The sequence below is a fragment of the Dreissena polymorpha genome, chromosome 9 (assembly GCF_020536995.1).
Source record: "Dreissena polymorpha isolate Duluth1 chromosome 9, UMN_Dpol_1.0, whole genome shotgun sequence".
Classification (NCBI taxonomy): Eukaryota; Metazoa; Mollusca; class Bivalvia; order Myida; family Dreissenidae; genus Dreissena; species Dreissena polymorpha.
In genome coordinates, this window is record NC_068363.1 from 32653184 (window position 1) to 32674838 (window position 21655).

General features: G+C 33.3%; 1 protein-coding gene across 1 annotated transcript in view; it reads left to right on the plus strand.

Moving 5' to 3' along the window:
- The first annotated feature begins 2253 nt into the window (after nucleotides 1-2253).
- The window catches only part of LOC127843863 (sodium-dependent neutral amino acid transporter B(0)AT3-like), a 56477-nt gene continuing 37075 nt past the window's right edge, over nucleotides 2254-21655 (plus strand). The window contains exons 1-3 of the mRNA XM_052373733.1: nucleotides 2254-2491; nucleotides 3203-3403; nucleotides 6800-6915. Coding sequence (XP_052229693.1) covers nucleotides 2278-2491; nucleotides 3203-3403; nucleotides 6800-6915 — 531 coding nt within the window. The 5' untranslated portion in view covers nucleotides 2254-2277. The remainder of the gene's footprint in view (nucleotides 2492-3202; nucleotides 3404-6799; nucleotides 6916-21655) is intronic.

The window sequence follows — 21655 nt, forward strand, 5'->3', positions numbered from 1 at the left end:
TTTGCTATTGACTAAGAGAAGTCTGTACAAAACTTATTTTTAAATATATGTTGTTCATTTATTCTTAGAATAGTGAAAAGCAAAATGTATATATGGTCTTGTTGTTGTACTGTTCTGGTGTGGTTAATTAGTTTAAAGCAAATGTTTTTTTAGTGTTAAATGTATATCAAGAACATGACTCTGAAAAATACCATATGTAATCAATATGTATACACGGTTTCAATTCGTGAATAATATTAGAAAACATACTACTAGTATATTAAGTATAATTGTTTTAGTGTTGTCGCTTTTTTTAAATATTCATGCGCAAACAGTTAATACTTCTTTAAAATCGACAACAACACTACGACTTCGCTTAATTATTGCGTTTTTAATATATCATAAATAATGTATAGTTATTTATGTATCATATTAATTGATTTCTCAACGCTTTAGATGGTTGCTTTATTTTGTAAATGATACTTTTCATGGCATATTACATCTGTAAACATTTCGATTGCCTGACGACTCTTAAACTATCAAAAGATATGTCTTTCACTTTTCACCGCTACGCATTCTTACTACAATTTAAACGTTCACGAAAGCAAACAATGCCTGTTAGGTACTTCTTGCCCGGTGAATACAATTTTGTAAAACTTTATTGGACACATTTCCAATAAATGCATGTCGTAACAGAAATTAAATGAAACAAAATATAATCCGTTCAGTTTACTCCACTAAAAGAAAACATAAAATCGACATTATATGGAGATAAATGTCATTTGCTAGTATAATACGATATAAAGCAGTACACACAACACATACTTTGCTGAATTTTTAAGTAAGTAGTTAACAGACCGATGTAGTGGAGGATTGGATTTAGTGGCCAGTGACGAAAGGATCACTGATTCTACAAGTAGGAAACAGTAAATGTTTGATAATTTAGTTTGAATTGGGGTGTTATGTTGTACTTTTGTTTATAGGTAGCTTATATGCAGACCATTCGGGGCATTCTGTTTGGGACGTACGAAATGAAGACCAATAGTAGAAAACGAAACAATGCGTTTCACTCAATATCTTGAGATCAGTGTAGGTATTGTGTTGATATGATGTGTGTAGGAAGCTCAGACGAAGACCTTGCTTTCATAGCTGATAAAATGTAACTAATTTCATTGGTAAAATCTTGAAATTCAATTGTCTTGGCATGGTTTTAGTTTATAAATGTTTAGCTTCAAGTTTACATATACTATATAACTTCTGCATACATTAAACAACAAATAATTCTTTGTAACAATTACATCATGCGACTAACATAAATTGTTCATTACAATATCCAAGCGCAATAATAATTAATCGCGCTGTCTTGCAAATGCTCTTGTTGATGATACATAGTTCGTTAAATAAATCCTCAGTTACGATGTATGTTTGTACTGGCACTATGTTACACGGCATTGATAAATCAAGCACTTTGAACCTGTGTGCTGCATAAGAGTTCCAGACAGTTCATTTCTAGAACAAAATCAATAACAATATAACGCCAGTTGCAAAGATATAACACATTATGATCAGGGTGAATGTTTAGTTAGTTGTCAATGAGTTACATTTTCATTGTGCATCGGTATTTACTACATGCTTCAAAGTCGAGTTCGGTATCATCCTGAAGCAGCGATTGATTATTGGCTCGCTATTTCTGGCATCATAGCTTGCGAACTGCTTCTTCTCGGAATACGAATGCGGCCTTAAAATCCCAAATGAGAACGTTGGAATACGGTGTAAATCGCGAAGCAATAGTGCAGATGGTGACTGGATTAAAGTGCTGTTTAACTGTTAAATATAGCGTTGTTTTGTTCATCAATATTATTCGGATACATCACAGAAACTCATTTTAATTTTCTGTAGAGTAGTTAGCAAATGAAATGGATGAGACTTTAAGGCCAAAATACGCTTGCCCCAGTTAAACAAACTTTTATTTTATACAAACATTGACAAGTATTTACCTGACTATTTCTAATTCCATTTTCGCAAATGTTTTTATAGTATAATAAGCATCTGTATAATATTAATCAAAATGCCGATATTTTCCTATAACATACACGTGTAAATACCTATTACGACTTAATAGATATTTAGGTATCAGCTTAATTATATACGATGTTGCAAATGTGCATGGATATTCGAAACACATATTTCTACATAATTATATAGTAAATTATAATTCGGCATTGCTTGTGCAATAATAATATCATTAAATTAAATGCGTATTTGCAGGACGCGTTGGAGACAAATTGAGAAGTAACAATGAATAACAAACGTGACATGAACAACAAACGTGCAAACAGTGGCGATAAAATAAAAGTGGAGCTGTCCAACCTTATGATACCAACGACATCGATGGAGGAGTGTGAAGATAACTCAGTTGGAAAACTTACATCTCCTTCCACCACCACAACAACGCAACACGTGCCGGCAAATAACTTGCTTGGTGTGGAAACATCTCCGGTGACATCATACGGTACTGCTCTTTTAAAAAAATCGGTAGAAAGCCTTAATAAGATATCAGCTGTATCAAATGCAGAATTATCTCGGTTTTTAGTAAAAGACTTGAAAACATGTATGCAAATTAATTAGAATAACTTCGTATAGTACGTTGTAAATTGCTTTAATTGATTAATGGCAGCACACTATTAAACGTTGAAAACCATATATCACTGAACGGTATTGACTCTAATGGAAATCAGTGCATTCGTGTTTTTCCGTTATAGTGGAATATTGATTGACTGTCTAGTCTTGAACTGGTAGTTACATTTTTTTAAACACACATATACAATTTGATATCAAACGTATGAACTTCCGTTTGGTTCAAATGTTTGTCATTTTAGAAAACAAACTTTAGAAGCATTCTCTTCTTATACGTATGCATTTTTGAATACAGACTAAATGAAACCACGAAGCATGTGTTGTGGCCATCACTATGTTATTTTTTTATTTGTGATTCGACATCAGAATAAACGAAGCAGTACTTCAATTCAAGATTTCAGTATATCATAAAAACGCAATATCATAATTGGCATAATTTATATTATTGCACAGACCTGAGCTGATAAGTACTTGATTTATTGAGCTTATTTCAGGTAGCATACTCAATGGCCAGTCGTTCACCATATATATTATTTACGCTATCATTAAATCAATGGCAACATCTGCTGTTAATGGCAATTTTCAGGCAGCACACTGAGTATTCAACCCGAGGCATCTACGGCAAACCTCCTAAGCATTGACCTTGAGAAGGCAATCAATCGTCACACGGGGGAGGAGAGAGAGACTTGGAGCAATAGAGCGGAGTTCACCTTGTCTCTGATTGGCTACGCTGTTGGCCTTGGCAACGTGTGGAGGTTTCCTTACTTGACCCAGAAAAATGGCGGAGGTACGTTTAAAAAAATTCAGAAGAGTGATTGTATTGACATTGCATGTTAGTAACTGTTTACCTTTAATATAAAAATGTCCTTTAATAAATTACTCCTTATATAAAATGAAAAAAACAACAGCATGTTTTGATATTAGATTACTACGTAAGATGGTGTTTCTAAATATATAACATAACAGACGTGCATGCACATGTCCTATACGAGACTCATAATTCTTTATGAAAGAATCCCTTCTGTATACAACACATCACAGAGGGATAATTGTGTAATTACATTGTAATAAAATATAATATATGTTCCGGTCAGATTAATTTATTGCATTAATAACAGAATGATTTAACAGCAAATGTGGTTAAATGGTATATGTAAAAGAATTAAAGGTACGTTACGTACGATTTGTGTACACGGTAATTCGTAGTTTTTCAATGAACCAAGTATCCCATATGTGTAATATACATATAACAACGTGTCACACACAAAAACATTTGAAGTAAGACGATATAAAACAGACCTGGTGTGTTCTTGTTGAGTTCCATCTGAGATCCACATTACTTATATGCTATGAATACAGGACTTTGTGATGCAGCTAAATACTTTTCGACAGAGTCGATATTCACAAAGGCCGTACAAAATATGTAGCACTTATTAAATACAACTTTAAACTGTATGTTCTATAAGCATGTATGCATACAAAATGTTGAATACTACATATAAAACCGATACATGTAAGTATAAAACGTGTTTGTGCACTAAAAAATAAAATAAGACAGCCTAAGACTACATGAAGTGTACGCAATAAAGACGCCTGTACTTACGACATTCCCAATCAACCTAGGGAATAAAACCCCCAAGATAAGACATATGCCTGTTGACCACAATAAAGTATCTCAAATATTACGCCACATGCCATTTTAAATGAAGCCAGTCCTAGAATACAACTAAGGTGGTTGTCTAATTGGTATGTTTCAAGGGAGTATCTGTAATAATGACAATAGTTTCTCTTGCGTTTTTTTCTTAAACATTGTGGTGACGTCATTTACTACCTAGGAAAGAGACGTTCTATTCCAGGTTCACGTATGATGTGCAGTCTTAACAACCTTTTAATAAAAGTCTCTAAAAGAATTGCATTGCTTTTCCGATTGAGGCGTGCAATAAAATGTTTTTTCCAATACGGCGCGGGCTCAAAGCACAAGTGAAATTGATTACAATAACACTGTCGGACTACTCTGACTTGAGTTTCTTTCACGAAATAGAAAACACATATCCGTGTAGTGTACATAATATGTGTACTAACAAACCCAACACAATCGCATCGCAAAGGTCATTGCTCTGGTCTTATGTACGTCAGACGTGCTACGTTTTTGTCAATGATTCACACGATTTACTTCATGGAAGCAACAACGGACAAAATGTGTTCGTAATTTGAATTGATTTCATTATAAATACGTAAATAGCTTTACTCGTTTTGAAACCAAACACATGTGCAAATATGATTATTTGAATTCCATATGTGTTTCTCTTTCAACATATATTCTATTCCAAGAGCCACAATCCATATTAGAAATTAATTATCCCACTTGAAATTAAAGAACCATCATATAAATAAAAAAATCATACATACGTGTTATAAATAGAGCCTTGCGGGACATATGAATTAATACCATTGTTTTTGTGAAATACATAAACGAGTTATTACATTGATGAAGTTAACATAAAAAGATATTATATGGTTACTGTTTTATTATTTTACTAACATAATATGTACATTTTGTGTGTCAAAATACCTACCTCAATATATCTCTATATCTAACGATATATCACCATATGGGTGTGCATCTGCGAATGTTAAGGCTCGGGAGATGATATTGATTAAGGCCAATGACACCTTCCTGAGCTCGTAAAAGCGTCTATCTTTGACAAGCACGCCTGAAATCCTATCAAGTAAGTTGCAATCGATGGTCTGCTTGAGAATTTGCAAAACCAGATTTATTCGCTTTCTCGTGATAGTTAATTTCTCCCTGAATACAATATGAAACAAAACAGAAGTTTATAGCTTTGATAAGACTAGAATGTCTTTGACAATCAGTTGGCAGAGCCTCAGAACATCGATCAGAAATACATCATTAATGTTATCTTTGAATCTCCATACTGCAGCAGCACATATATAGGGGCGCTGATTACAATGTGACCATGTCTTTTCTAAAACAATTTCGTACAATTTCGATTGATATCTATAGAATATTTGTGTTCTTAATAACTTATATTGCTAACTTAGATATCGATATATACCGATGTTGTTGTTGTTGTAGTGATATGATGACAATTTTCTTGAATAATAAGAATGCTGCTTTAAAACAGACAACCATTTAAGGGAATGTATTCAATCCATAAAACAATCATACACAAAACAGCACACAGCATATTCTTTGCCAATATACTGTACATGCGTTTTTAAGAGTTTCTTAAACAAATATAGAAATATCAATATTAAGCAGAATACACATGTGATGACGTCGATAACATTTTCTATTTTCCTGTTTTAATTGATCACTTGATAAAATCCTGTTCAGTAGCAATCGCCATCGTGAAGATAATTACCCTCTTTAAAAAGGAAAATCAATTATGTTGACGGTAAAATAAGCTAATTTTGGCATCATGATATCGTATTAAGTGTTAGTAGCTCAAACAAAAACACAATGTCTGACGTGCTGAGTGTGCAATACATGAAGAGTGTAATTAGCTTTTTAACACGATTGCATGGAACATGTGCAGACAAAAAATGCATATAGTACGATGAGGTTTAACTGAATTTTATTAAAATAATTATTGTGTTAATTACCATCAACTGAGTTTTATCTAAATGATTATTTGACGTAAGAAAGAATAAATCAAATGCAGCAAGGTAATATTATCAACATGTGCAATTTACCTGGAAAAGCATGCTTATACATGTAAAGACTTATTTAAGACAAGACCAAAGAGCGAACAAACTATTGAACTTAAAGAGTTAACATTGCATAAGGTCAAACTTAGTAAGTTTCTTCAAATTAATATTCAAATTAACACAAGCAACTACTTATTCTTAAATACTCATTCTAGGTTATACTAGTTCGCCATGTATGCACTAAAACATGTAAGACTCTGAATTGATTTTCCTGTATATAAACCATTATTCGATTATAATATTACAGTAGAAGCAAGTTAAATAAAACACCAGGTCTCAGCAGATTTAAAATAGTAAAACTTTTCACAGTTAATTGCGGTGAAAGACGATAATTGTGTTGTGATTTTAACTTGATAAACATGATTTTATATGTTTAGAACAGTTTCGTGTTTTTCGTGTTTTAGTTGGATTCAATACATATTTTTATATAGCTGTAGTTTGACTGTTTCAGGGGCATTCTTGATTCCATATGCCGTGTTGATAGTGATCGAGGCTATTCCCTTGTTCTACCTTGAATTAGCCATTGGTCAACGACTTAGAAAAGGGTCCATTGGGTCATGGAATCAGGTAAATGTCATAGGTTAAATGCTCAGACAATGTTCATGGCTCATGAAATCAAAACATGGCATTAGTCAACGGCTGATGCCATGGGTCTTTGGATGATGATAAAATCCGGTAATGCTATATGTCAAGGACTTGAACAAAATGGAGTCGTGGGGTCACGATATCAGGTTATTTTAAGGTCCACAGCTGATTAACTAGGTCGGTAGGTCATGAAAAGAAGTAGAGACATGTATTAATTTCTTTAAAAAAAATCGGTCGGTGTATAAAATTTATGAAATATTTAATAAAATGAAATTTTGGCCGTTTGCTAAAATTATTGGTTATAACGATATATCGTCCAAGTGCGAAAACGTTTCATGTCTATTGAAAAAAAACAAAGCCACATGGGGGTTATGTCATATACCACTAAATATATGACGGTTCGCTCATAGCATCAGATACTTTTTTTTGGTCAACAACTGGACGGTTAAATGATAAAATGATGTTATGCACTAGGTCATTCTCCGAGGAGAATCGGGCATTTTGTTTAAATGGATATTTGTAAATGTACAGACAACTTCAAAAGAGATCACAAGCATAAAAACTGTTGTAAAATTCGGTTGTCAAACTGTTGCCTTATTACATCAAAATATAACACCTATAACGTAAAGTCGTCATCAGTGCTGTTGTGTTGGACAAGTACTCTGACTTGATAAATATCTGTGTTTTTAATAAAGGGGCGCTATCTTACAATGAAACCACTGTCTGTTTGTTTTCATTGAATTACACGTTTTAAACCACTGGTGTGCTACGAATTTTTTTCCATAAATATCCGTGGTAACGTTGTACTAATACGTGTATTACAACCCATACCTTTTTTACTAAGTGAATAAACAATCGTATACCCAAGAATTGCAATAACGGGTAATTTAAAATGTATATGCTTTATTTTTATAATACTTTATATTAAATGTGTGATTTCACTCGAGTTGAATTTTTGTGCGACATCTATCTCGATATAAAATATGAAGTAAAAGAATCCTCGTGCAAGTTTGGCATTGTAACAATGTTACATGCTTTATTTGCGTAAAGTAAATACATTATTATGCAGTGCATAAACGATATATATGTTAAATACTATATTTTATATATTATTTAATGCGTTCAAATTATATGCAGTCCGAGAAATCATGTTGATCCTGTTTTACTTTTGTTAAAGCATTCAAACCAAATATAAGTTTCGACTCTGATCGTCTTTTTTAAGGACATTTTATATCTCTGATTGAATTTTACTTCTTTACAAAAGGAAAATTTGCTTCATGTTAATTAGATAACACAGTATTGTTGACGAATACAATAAATCATGATAATTTGAAGACTTTTATAGTCTCGATAACATTAATTTTATTTAAAACAAAAACGCGATATTCTTTATGAGGAAAATACAACGAATTTTAAAGTTCAGAGAAAAATATTTAAATTTTAACAATCACTGGCTTGATGAGGGCGATTCGTATGCGGTCATTGGCAAGTATTAAGACATCTCTTATATTTATCTCACTGGCAACCATTTCAATCTCCAATACAAGCATCCCTGACGTCAATTCCCATTAAATAATTAAGTTTCCAAGACTGGTTAATGCTTCAGTATATAATTGATTGGTCCTCTAAGTTCGTGTCCAAACCATTATCCACAGTCTATTTCTCTCCTCTCTGAATATCATCAGTATAAGGTAAAAGGTCGAGTAAATTTTCAATTTCTATATATTCATGATATCCGATGTGTTGACAAGGGTACTTTGAGGCTTATATTGTCTGTTATTTTCTTATGGATCTTATTTAGCATTACATTTACAAATTAGTTTAGAGCATTTAACGTTAGAATTGTGCCGAGAACAACACAACAGCACGGCTTTGTTATTTGAAATTTATTAACAAATGTTTCGTTAACTAGCTGTTAATCATAATGATGTTAAATACATAAGATTATTTTTGAACGTGTATCGTACAGCATGAAGAACGCATGTAATATTTGTATTTACGGTATGGACTTTTGCATTTCGCATATGTAATACGTTTCATTATATTAATTTGTTCAGAATATTGCTTTATATGTTTAGTGTATATTGGCAGTAAGCATATATGATTTCGAACATTGCAATACAAATTATATGGTTCAATTATCGCCATATGTAGATTGTATATAATAACTCTGCAAACTACTTCATGTATGATATAAAGGGGATGTTAACATGATATTGTACACACCATCTCCCTGCTTGCATTTGCCTTAAAAAAACACTTGTTTGTTTAAAACGATTCATTAAAAATAAGAGCGCATATCGGATTTTTTACATTAGTATGCCAATTAAGTGACTGTCAAAAGATGACTTCGGCATTAGTTGTGTTACTATATGTTTACAACAAGTTGTGTTCTTTTTATGTTGGTGTGTGTTTAATGACGTTCTTAGAGAAATAGAATCATTAATTGCAAACACAGAGAAACGATAATTGGAAGTCTTTATTTCCGTTTCCACTTATATGAGATTGGAAACGTCGCTTGGTCAGTATACGTATTCCATAGAATTTGTCTCAATTGTTTGTAACTTACAGGGAATTGTTTTGTGCGTCTGGTGAAATTTATGTAGTTTTATGCTTGTATTCTTGTGTTTGAGTGCGAGGTTATCACACTGTGGCGCCTTCAAGGAGAGAGGTTAACATAGTTAACATATAAACTACACACTGTCTCCTGAAATTGATTTCATTTGCATAACATTGAATGTGAAATACTTAGAAGTAAAGCCTTCAGGAGACACATGTGTACGTGATATTTCATGGAGTCTTTTTATAACATCTACTAATATGTTTTGTGCAAATATAATAAATTATTTATACATTTAGATTTTGCAGATGCGTTTGTTGACGTTGTTTTTCTCAGAAAATCCCAACAGTTGATGCCGTATCATTTTGTCGTTTCATTAAATGTGGACAAATACTTTACTGCAAAACATCTATACCGTATCAAATGGAATCCTCGAAAGTGTAACATTCGTATTTTACATTTATTTAATCATAGGAAATATGTTTAATATATGTAAATTGATCTTTACTAGTATACCCTATCGCATAGTTAAAGCCAGTGTTTGGATTTTTAAATACTAGTTTATATATTTTTATCTTATATGATGAAACATGAGTGTTTGATTTGTACAATGTTCCGAGTGATAGAATAATTACTGAAACATAGTACCAGAGCTCTAGATAAGGATTGAGTATAAAGGGTATTTTACCCCCTGATATTATTGTTAAAGGGTATTTTACTCCTTAGTTTCAGCCATAAAGGGTATTTAGGAATATTGAGGGGTATTTACGTTTTCCATAGAAACCTGACATAGTACATGATGTGTTTTATCTAGAAATATATTTATTAGTTGTTATTAATTTATGCAAACATAATAAATTTTAAATGATGATATGAACAGACAACTTACATGAGTTGTATCTCTGTCTTGATTGGTTCATGTAGTACAATTAAACTAAGTTATGGCACTGCTTGTGCAATTGAAAATAAAGTCACACTGCCTGTGGTATATGTAGGTTAACTTAAAACATCTAAAACGTAATAACTTGAACTTGTTCTTTTCATAGTCACTCATCTGAACTTGTCTTCACTTTCTTGGCCCGGGGCTTATACCCCTGAAACAATCTTTTCTTTCTCCTCTTTTTATCTTTCAGCCAGACAAGTACTGCATTAGATGGGTCATATGATCCCACAGGGACCTGGTACATGTTCATGGCAATCAGCAGGTCAAGATTCTCTTCTTTTAGAGAGCTTCGAAACTTATTTTTCAGTCTGTTTTGTGTGCTGAAACTTCTTTCACATTCCACACTGGTAACTACCATACACAGGCCTATCTTGCACAGCTTGGCAAACTCGGGTAACCCGGTGCTCTCATGAATCTGGATAACTCTATGGCAGAGTGCTTTTGTTGAAAGATCCTTTTAGCAACCCATTATCATCCCATTCAATCTTGGCCATTCATCAAGCAACTTGTTTTTGTCTAGTAACTTGCTTATCTTCGTTTTCTCTTCTTCAGTGCCAGTTTGTAAATCTCCCCTAACAACGGTGACCTCCTTATCTTCACCATACAACTCACTCAAAGTCTCCAAAGCAGCTACACACTCACTTGATTCGGAACTGTTGACTATTTGTGGATTCAGGACAAGGCTTAAGTTCCTGAACACCTCACTGTCACCCTTTCTTAACCGATGTTTAATGTTTTTTTCCAAACATGCCACATATTTTTCTCTTAACTTGGCAAATGCATGATCAGAATTGTCCTTGTAAGTCAAGATATCTTCACCATTCAATGATGCACATGTTGTACCATCTTCCTTGGTCCCTATTTTAATGCATGCTTTCATTTCTTTCAATCTCTGTCCATCATTGACATTTAAATACTGAAGTTTACCCAAAAACCCGTCTACATGAGATTCTGTTTCACTGAACTGAAGAGACTGTTCTTGGAGCCTTTTACTCAGGATTCCTAGTTCTTCATGAACGTCCAACATGAAAGCTACCATAAGTACAGTTTTGTACTTGATGAAATATTTTAGCAGGCCATTTGCAACTGCATTGCCTTCGGCAGCAAAGCAAGATAGAGTAGCACAGACTGAGTTGTAACTGACGTACACAGCTTCAATTGCATTTTGTAGCCCAAGCCATCTTATGCTGTGAGGTTCCTTTAATGTTATCTCTGGTTCATCGAGTACCTTTTGCATTTGTTTTAACTTAATTGTGCGATTGCTAGATCCACTCATAAAAGCATACAGTGCACTGATTTTCGCTCTGAATGTTACAAGTTTTTCTTCTTTCTTGATTGCATCTGATACCGAGAGATTTAAGCGATGAGCCATGCAGTGTGTCTGTACCACAAACGGAGCATACTTAGATTTCAATTGCACCCCTACACCAGTATGCTTACCCATCATCACAGAGGCTCCATCTGTTGCTAAGGAAACAATTCTTGAAGTGTCCAGATGTTGTCTGTTCAGGTATTCAACTAAGCAGGCAACAATAGAGTGGGCCTTTCCATCTGATAATTCAACATTTCCTAAGAATTTAGTAATTGTCACCCCATTTTTCACATATCTAATGCATATAGATAGATGTTTCGTTACCGTGATGTCTGTGCTTTCATCAATCATAATCGCATAAAACTCTGATTCAGAAATCTCTGACACAGTATCTCTCCGTATAACAGTGCAGATACACTTCTGAATGTCTGAAATTGTAACCCAACTCAAGTTTTGATACAACATTCTACAACCATTTATTTTCTGCAAATCAAGCAAGCTGTTAACTTTTACAGAAGGGAGTTCTTCAATAGCAGCATAATACACTGTCCGAAATAATTTAATATCTGCATCATCTACTGTTACCTCAGGTTCCTTTTCATCTTCTGAGTTGTCAGAATATTCATTGACTGCATTTGCCAGTTCTTTCTCGGCAGTTTGATGCTCATTGGACTTGTTGTGTCTTTCAATGCTGTTTCTTTGAATGTTTGTTGAACCTTCATTTGCCCAGATACTTTGCACCTTTTTATCAGTGCAAATTTTACACGTGAGTCTTATTTCTGGGCCTTGTTTATTCATTAATAACCAGTGATAATTTTCTTTCCATGATGTGATGGTTTTGTCCGACACTTTGTCACCAACATGATGTTTGGGCTTTTTTTCCGACTTTTCAACCGCTGTGATAATCAAATCGCCTAGAATTATTTTTACAATCCTAGAAGAATCATACGAGTTATCCCTATTGACATATTGTAACATACTGTTAGTTCCTGCAGGAGCCAATGTTCGCTTGAAACGACCCTTTTTCGAACCTACAACACGATGGGCCGCCATTCTAATTTTGATTACAAGTTTGTTTTTTTGATTGACTTACTAACTAAGGTTAACTTACACTAAACTGGATTATCGGTTAAACCGTTTACGCACTATAATCGATTATAAATACGTACCGAGATTTGTATTGCGTAATGCTACGTACATGGGCCGATTTTTAAAGCGTTTTTTAATTTTTCAATGCGTAAATACGCAGATACGCATCTTATCTAGAGCTCTGCATAGTACTAATTTGACGGCGAAACTTTTTTTGAATGATCTGAGACATTTGGAGTCATATAATTCTTTTGTTTTAAAACATGCATTTTCTCCGTTGTCAAGAAACCCCGGTTAAAATATACATTGTTTTCCAAAGCGCTGACACGAACTTCTCAGATACGACACGTTTTGTTAAAATATAATATTGACTATGATTGGCATATGTCTTATCTATTCGTTAATCGAGGTCTTAACAATAAGCCACGTAACTGATTTAATTGTTTCCCTTTTTTGTTTGCTCCCCAAATGTAACAAGTTTGCCAACAAGGCATCGAAGAAAATAGATTTGTAAATGAATACCTTGGAAATTCCGACTTCATAATTCTATGACGAATTGTCACGCCATTGAATTTAGTTTATATGGGCAATTGATTTCTAAAATCATCTAGGAGTGTGTTGCCCAATGCCTCCTGTTCATTCACGGCTGAGTTTGTTTTGAAAGTCAAGGCACTACTTAAAGTAGAAACCGTTCAGATCATAGTGAGACTTTTGTTTGCACTCATCGCTGACTTGACTGCCGATAATTCTCTGACACTGACACAAAGAAAGTTATAGAAATATTTACAAAGTGAAACTTATGTTGCACCAGCAAAAGTGAAACCTCATTATAGAATGTGGCCCTGTATGCATGGCAAGGCGCCAATCGTCAAACAATGTGAGACAAAACAATCGTTATCAAAACATTATTGAAGTTTAAAGCTTCAAGTCGGAGGCAAATAAATTGTCATGGTCTTAATTGTAATGAAAATTGTCTACATCAATAGCATTTACAAGTAAGAATCTCAATACTAAAACAACGAAAATTAAACCTTGTTACCCAATGTATTACGGTACATTACTTGATCTGTGCGTGTAATTTCACAAGTAGAGTTTTAACTTGGCACTTTTAAAAAATGAACCTGTATTTAATCAATGAAAATACATAAAATTCACGTCTTTATCAGGTGCATGCTTCTGCCAAATATATAATTGAGAAAAAAAGATTGATATTCTAAAGAAACCAATAGATGTCTACTTTTTAAAAACATCACTAGTGCATCATACTTAACCTTTTAAATGTTCTCAAATAGTTAAGACCATAAACCATTCGAAGTTTTGGATCTATATATAATATGTGATATGCGGAACGAGAAATCATGATACTGATCATCTTTTTCGTTTTTACTTTATGTAAGGCATACCATCTTAATATTACTTTCAACGCTTATTGTCGTTTTAAAGACATTTTATGTTTCGCTTTCTATTGTTATTATTAACAAAGAAAAAATATGTGTTGCATGTTGATTTTATAACGAATTATAACGAATTATAGTTGACGACAAAATTAATAGACAAACTTCATTGTCTTTGTAACGCTTATTATACTAAAAATAATTTGCGTTTTCGATAGAGACAATAAAACGAAATTTAAATTAAAATCTCAATTAAATATATAAAGTTACACATTTACGTTTAAACGGCGAGTATTGAGACAATCATGTAGTCATGTTCTTATGCAGGTGGGAATCTTATTTCAACTCAAATACACATATCGTTATCGGCCATTCGTATTTAATAGGCTATAATTGAGTATTTTAGACTGGTAAATACACTATTATTTAATTGATTGTTCCACTCAGTTCGTGTACCAATCGTTATCCACAATATATTCCTCTCTCCTCTAAATATCTTACATTTAATATAAAATATCATGTGAATATCAAATCGCTATCAATTCATGATATCTGATGTGTTGACATTTGAAAATCAAAAAAGGTTCTTTTATGCTTCAATTGTCTTCTCTACGTTTCTCGTTATGGATGCATGTATCGAATCAATTGATGCATTTATCGTGAACATAATTATATGCCACAATAAACAGAACAGCACAGCCTTTCTTTTTGAATCTCACAACCACGCATGCGATTATTTTTGTAAATGTATTGTGCATCAGAATGAACGCAATTAAATATTGGATTTACGGTAGTGTACTTTTGAATTAAGTATTCTTAATATTTGCTAGTTTATGCATTTGGTCGGACTATTGATTAATATGTTAAAATTGTATTAGCAGTAGGCATATTTAGTATTAAACATAGCCATACACAGTGGTTTGAATGTAAGCATATGAGTGGCCTCTATATTTAGGTGATATATTATTATTCTGAAAACTATTTCAGTATGATGCTAACGGAATTTTAACATGATACTTATTAAATAATATTGTTGCATATGTTGTCAATCGCCTTGATACAAAAGATAATTGATTTTGTTATAAGTGCGCACATTAAGACACCGGTCATAGATGTCCCCGGTATAAGTTGTGCTTCTAGCCAATTATAGTTTCCACAAAGCTTTGTTCTTCTTAGCTTTCTTGTGTTCAATGGCGTCCTTGCAGAATGGAATGATTAATTGCAAGCATAGAGGAAACAAAAGTGGCAGCCTTTTGTTCCTTACTCACTTACATGAGATTTTGATTGGAAAGTCGCTTGATCAAAACTAGTTGTCCATGGATTCTGTCTCAAGAGCGTATTAATTACAGGGAATTGTTTGTTTGCGTCAGGGTTAATTTATTTCGTATGACGATGTTGAATTTGTCGCGCCTTAATGAGGAGAATAATATTGTTGCATATATCAATCGCCTTGATTCAAAAGATACTTGATTTTGTTATTAGTGCGCAAATTAAGAGACCGGTCATAGATGTCCCCCGTATAAGTTGTGCTTCTAGCCAATTATAGTTTCCACAAAGCTTTGTTCTTCTTAGCTTTCTTGTGTTCAATGGCGTCCTTGCAGAATGGAATGATTAATTGCAAGCATAGTGACATGAAAAGTGGCAGTCTTTTGTTCTTTTCCCACTTAAATGAGATTTTGATTGGAAAGTCGCTTGTCCCAAACAAGTAGTCCATTGATTTTGTCTCAAGAGCGTATAAATTATAGGGAATTGTTTGTTTGCGTCGGGGTTAATTTATTTCGTATGATGCTGTTGAAATATGTAGCGCCTGAATGAGGAGAATCAAATATATTAAACGTAGAAACCACACACTCTTTCCTGAAATTGATTTTATTTGCATAACCTTGTAACTGAAATAGTTAGTTGCTAAGCCGTCAGTAGTCAAACACATTACTCGACTTGTTGTACAGTCTGTTTATAATATCAATGAATATTTCTCTATTTTAGAAAATATAATAAATGTGTATATAAAGATAGCTGCAGATGTGGTATGTGCCGCTTATTTTCTAAGAAATTTAAAGCATGTCATGAATTATCATTTTACGGTACATTTAAGTACTAACAAATAGCTTTTGTCATAATACCACAACCTTATTATTGGTAATCCCAAATTTTACATAATTCGCTTTTGACATGTTTTTTTCGATTGCGATTCTTGTCAATTCTGTAAATAGAATTAAATGTAAATTACTTGCTGGACTTGACTTTAAAGAAGTTTTAAAACACCTTTTAAAGACAGTATTAGTTTTTTTCAAATACTATCTTGCATTCTTTATTTCACATATTTAAACATGAGTTATTGAATTTTACAATTTTGTGAGTGATAAACTAATGACCCAAACATAGTTCATCGGTATAAATTACAATTCGTACAGATAAATATCTGCCGAAGCTTTTTTTTTAATAAACTTAGACATTTAAAGTAATATCATTAAGTTGGTAACATACATAATTTCCTTCTAATATCAAGACGTGCTGGTTAAAATATTATTTTCGCTTGAATGCTATTTTTGGTTTAAAGGAAGTCTATTCTTAATTCTGTCTTATTTGTTTAACCGTTACCCTTACGGTCTTCTCCTCTATTATTTCTAGAATACCATGCAGGCATAAAACATAATATATGAGCCGTGCTCTGAGCAAACTGGGCATAATGCATGTGCGTAAAGTGTCGGCCCAGATAAGCAAGTGCAGTCCGCACAGACTTATCAGGAACAACACTTTCCGCTTTCATGACATTTTTCGTTTAAATGAAGTCTCTTCGTAGCAAAAATCCAATTTTGACAGAAAATGTCGTCCCTGATTGGCCTGTGCGGACTGCACAGGCTAATCTGATACGACACTTTACGCACATGTATCATTCCCAGTTTTGTCAGATCGCGACTCAATTTATAAATAAATCTCTCGGGGATATGAGTGCTGACTTGATTATTATATCATGCTTTGTCATGCCTTAGGGGTAACTATGTTTATCCAATGTGGTTTTTATAGACAAGGAATGTTCGAGTTCCTCTGAGAATTTTCTATCCATTGTGCCCAGTTTTCCTGCGGTTAATACACTGCTGAGTTTGTATGGATAGTCGTGACACATGATACTTTTATTTGCATTAATTGCTGACACAGCTGTCGTAAATGTTCTGACGCTGACACGAAGTAAAGCTTTAAAAAATATTTTTTTAAATGTGAAACTCAAGCTGCATCAGCAGGATAGAAACATTATGATAGCATGTGGACCTTTATCTCCGGCATGCAACATTATGATAGCACGTGGTCCTTTATCTTCAGCATAAAACAGTATGATTGCATGTGGTCCTTTATTTCCGGCAAGGCGTCAATTTTCAAAGAATATGAAACAGAATAAACTTGCGAAAAAAATATTTGAAGCGTGTAATTTTGAAGACGGAGGCAATCAAGTGGCTTGTTCATTATTTCCCATGGAAAATGACTAAATCAATAGGATGTGCAAGTAAGAAAGTACTGAACTTATTGCAATTGTATCTTCCTTGTACCGTTAATTCTTATCTGTATATTAATTTGCTGTTATGTTAAGTAAAATTTGACACACCGCCAATATATTCTGGCTATGGTTGATCTTGATGCAAATCAGTAATCATTTATTCAAGCAAGAAGTAAAACGTCTATATTACTAGGTCAACTAAACGGACCGATGTCTTAGTCTGGAAACGGCGTTTAAACTTGTCAGAGTCACTTAATATGCTTTCGGAAGAATTAAATATGCGAAAGCAGCAATGAATATTAATCACAAAGAATTAAATTTGATGTTAACAATACAGTGTCACACGTTGCAGTTCACATACACCAATATTATTATTAAGTTTCATTAATTTCTTGTTTTATTTTAACGCAATAAATTACCTTCTATCCAAGCGTTCAGTGAAGTAGCTACTACATTGCCACTAAGCGCTTTAAAATATCGACGTAAACACGTGCAACAAAAATTTTAGTTTGCATAGAAATGAACTATAAATCAATATAAATTTAAAGAATGCATTTGTTTATTTGTGCTGATAATGGACTTAAATGTGATTTGTCCTAACAAAACTGAACTTTACGCATATTCGTTAATTGTCGTCCTTAATTAGCCTGTAGTATCTTCTAACAAAATATAGTATAGGCGCAAAGTGTCGTTCCTTATTATATAGTATAGGCGCAAAGGGTCGTTCCTTATTATATAGTAAAGGCGCAAAGTGTCGTTCCTTATTATATAGTATAGGCGCAAAGTGTCGTTCCTTATTTGATGTGCAGACTGCACAGGTTAATCTTGGACACTTAACGCACATGGTTGAAGCCCAGTTTGCCCACAACAAGGCTTAATATATGAGTCATGTTATATAAGCCTGTGCAGACTGCACAGGCTAATCTAGGACGACACTGTACGCACGTGCACTATGCCCAGTTTTCTCAGATTGCGACTCATTTTTTTATAAAAGAAATATGCGCCTCATGTTAATTAGATAACACAGTATTGTCGACGAATACAATAAATCATGATAATCTTAAGACTCTATAATATAATCTAGATAACATTTATTTTATGTAAAACAAAAACGCGATATTCTTAATAAGAAAATAAAACGAATGTTAAAGTTCAGAGAAAAATATATACATTTTAACAATCATTGGCTTGTAAACGGCGATTCGTATGCTGTCATTGGCAAGTATGAAGATATCTCTTATATTTATCTCACTGGGAACCATTTCAATCTCCAATACAAGCATCCCTACCGGCAATTCCCATTAAATAATTAAGATTCCAAGACTGGTTAATGCTTCAGTATTTAATTGATTGGTCTTTAACGCTTGTGTCCAAACCATTATCCACAGTCTATTTCTCTCCTCTCTGCATATCATCGGTATAAGGTAAAAGGTCAAGCGAATTTTCAATCTCTATAAATCCATGATATTCGAAGTGTTGACAAAGGTACTTTGAGGCTTATATTTATTGTTATTTTCTTATGGATTTTATTAAGCATTACATGAAAAGATTAATGTAGAACATTTGAGGTTAGAATTGTGCCGAGAATAACACAACAGCACGGCTTTGTTATTTGAAACTCATTTAATGTTTCGTTTAACTAGCTGTTAATCATAATGATGTAAAATACATAAGATTCTTTTTGAACGTGTATCATACAGCATGAATAACGCATGTAATATTTGTATTTACGGTATGGACTTTTTCATCTCGTTTATGTAATATGTTTCATTATATAAATTTGATTAGAATATTGCTTTATATGTTTAATGTATACTGGCAGTAAGCATATATGATTTCAAACATAGCAATACAAATTATAAGGTTCCATTATCGCTATATGAAGATTGTATATAATTACTGTGCAAACTACTTCATGTATGAGATAAAGGGAATGTAAACATGTTATTGCACACACCATCTCCCTTTATATTTTTGCATTTCTCTTAAACAAACACTTGTTTGTTTAAAACGATTCATTAAAAATAAGAGCGCAAATCGGATTGTTTTCTATTAGTATGCCAATTAAGTGACTGTTAAAAGATGACTTCGGCATTAGTTGTGTTACTAGCCATTATAGGTTTCCAATAAGTTTTGTTCTTTTTTATGTTTTTGTGTGTTTAATGACGTTCTTAGAGAAAAAGAATCATTAATTGCAAGCACAGAGAAACGAAACTTGGAAGTCTTTCTTTTCGTTTCCACTTATATCAGATTGGGAACGTCGCTTGGCCAGTATACGTATTCCATAGAATTTGTCTCAATAGTTTGTAACTTACAGGGAATTGTTTTGTGAGTCTGGGTAACTTTATGTAGTTTTATGCTGGTGTTCTTGTTTTTGAGGGCGGGGTTGTCACACTGCAGCGCCTTCAAGGAGAGAGGTTAACATAGTTAAGATAGAGACTACACATTGCATCTTGAAACTGATTTCATTTGCATAACATTGAATGTGAACTAGTTAGTAGTAATGCCTTCAGGAGATACATGTGTACGTGATATTACATGGAGTCTTTTTATAATATCTACGAATATGTGTTGTGCAAATATAATACATTATTTATACACCTAGGTTTTGCAGATGCGTTTGTTGTTGTTGTTTTTCTAAAAAAATCCCAACAGTTGATGCCTTATCATTTTGCCGTTTAGTTAAATGTTGACAAAAACTTTAGTCGAAACATCTATTCTTTATCAAAGGGGATCCTCATTCGCATTTTACATGTTCTTTATTATAGAGACTTTGTTTAATATATGTAAATAGATCTTTACTAATATACCATATTGCGTAGGACGAATTGCTTGATTCACCTTACTTTAAAACAATTTATTTTTAATGTCGACGTAGTTAAAACCAGTGTTTGGAGCTTAAAATACTAGTTTTTATATTCTTTTATCCTATGTGATGAAACATGAGAGTTTGATTTTTACAATATTCCGAGTATACAATCATTATAAAACATAGCTATGATTTGATGCCGAAACTTGTTTTTGAATGAACTGAGACATTTGGAGTCATTTAAGCTGCACGTCTTAAAACATGCATTGTCTCCAATGTGAAGAAACTCCGGTTAAAATATACTTTGTATTTTACGGCGCTGACACGAACTTCTCAGAAACAACACGTTTTCTTAAAAGATAATGTTGACTATGATTGGCATCTGTCATTATCTATTCGTAAATCGATGACTTCCTAATTAGCCACGTAACTGATTTTATTGATCCCCTTTTTTGTTACCTCCTCAAATGTAACTAGTCTGCCAACAAGGCATCGAAGAAAATATATTTGTAAATGAATATCTTAGAAATTCCGACTTCATAATTGTATGACGATTTGTCACGCCATTGAAATAATTGTATAATTTTAATTTAGTTTCTATAGACAATTGATTTCTTATATTATCTAGGAATGTGTTGCCCAATGTCACCTGTTCATTCGCGACTGAGTTTGTTTTGATAGTCAGGGCACTACTTAAAGTAGAAACTGCACACATCATCATGAGACTTATATGTTTAGTATCGCTAATTTGACTTGACTGCCGTTAATGTTTTCTGACACTGACACAAAGACAGTAATAGAAATATTTACAAGTTGCAACTTATGCTGCATCAGCAAAGGAGAAACCTCAGTATAGAATGTGGCCCTGTATGTATGGCAAGGCGCCAATCGTCAAACAATGTGAGACAGAACAATCGTTCTCGAAATATAATGGAAGTCTGAAGCTTCAAGGCGGCGGCATATCAATTGCCATGGTCTTAATTATAATGGAAATTGTCTAAATCAATAGCATGTACAAGAAAGAATCTTAATGCTAAAACAACGAATTTCACAATTAGCGTTTTAAATTGCACGACATTATCGGCTGCATGGGTGACCTAAAACCGGATATTGGCCATATTA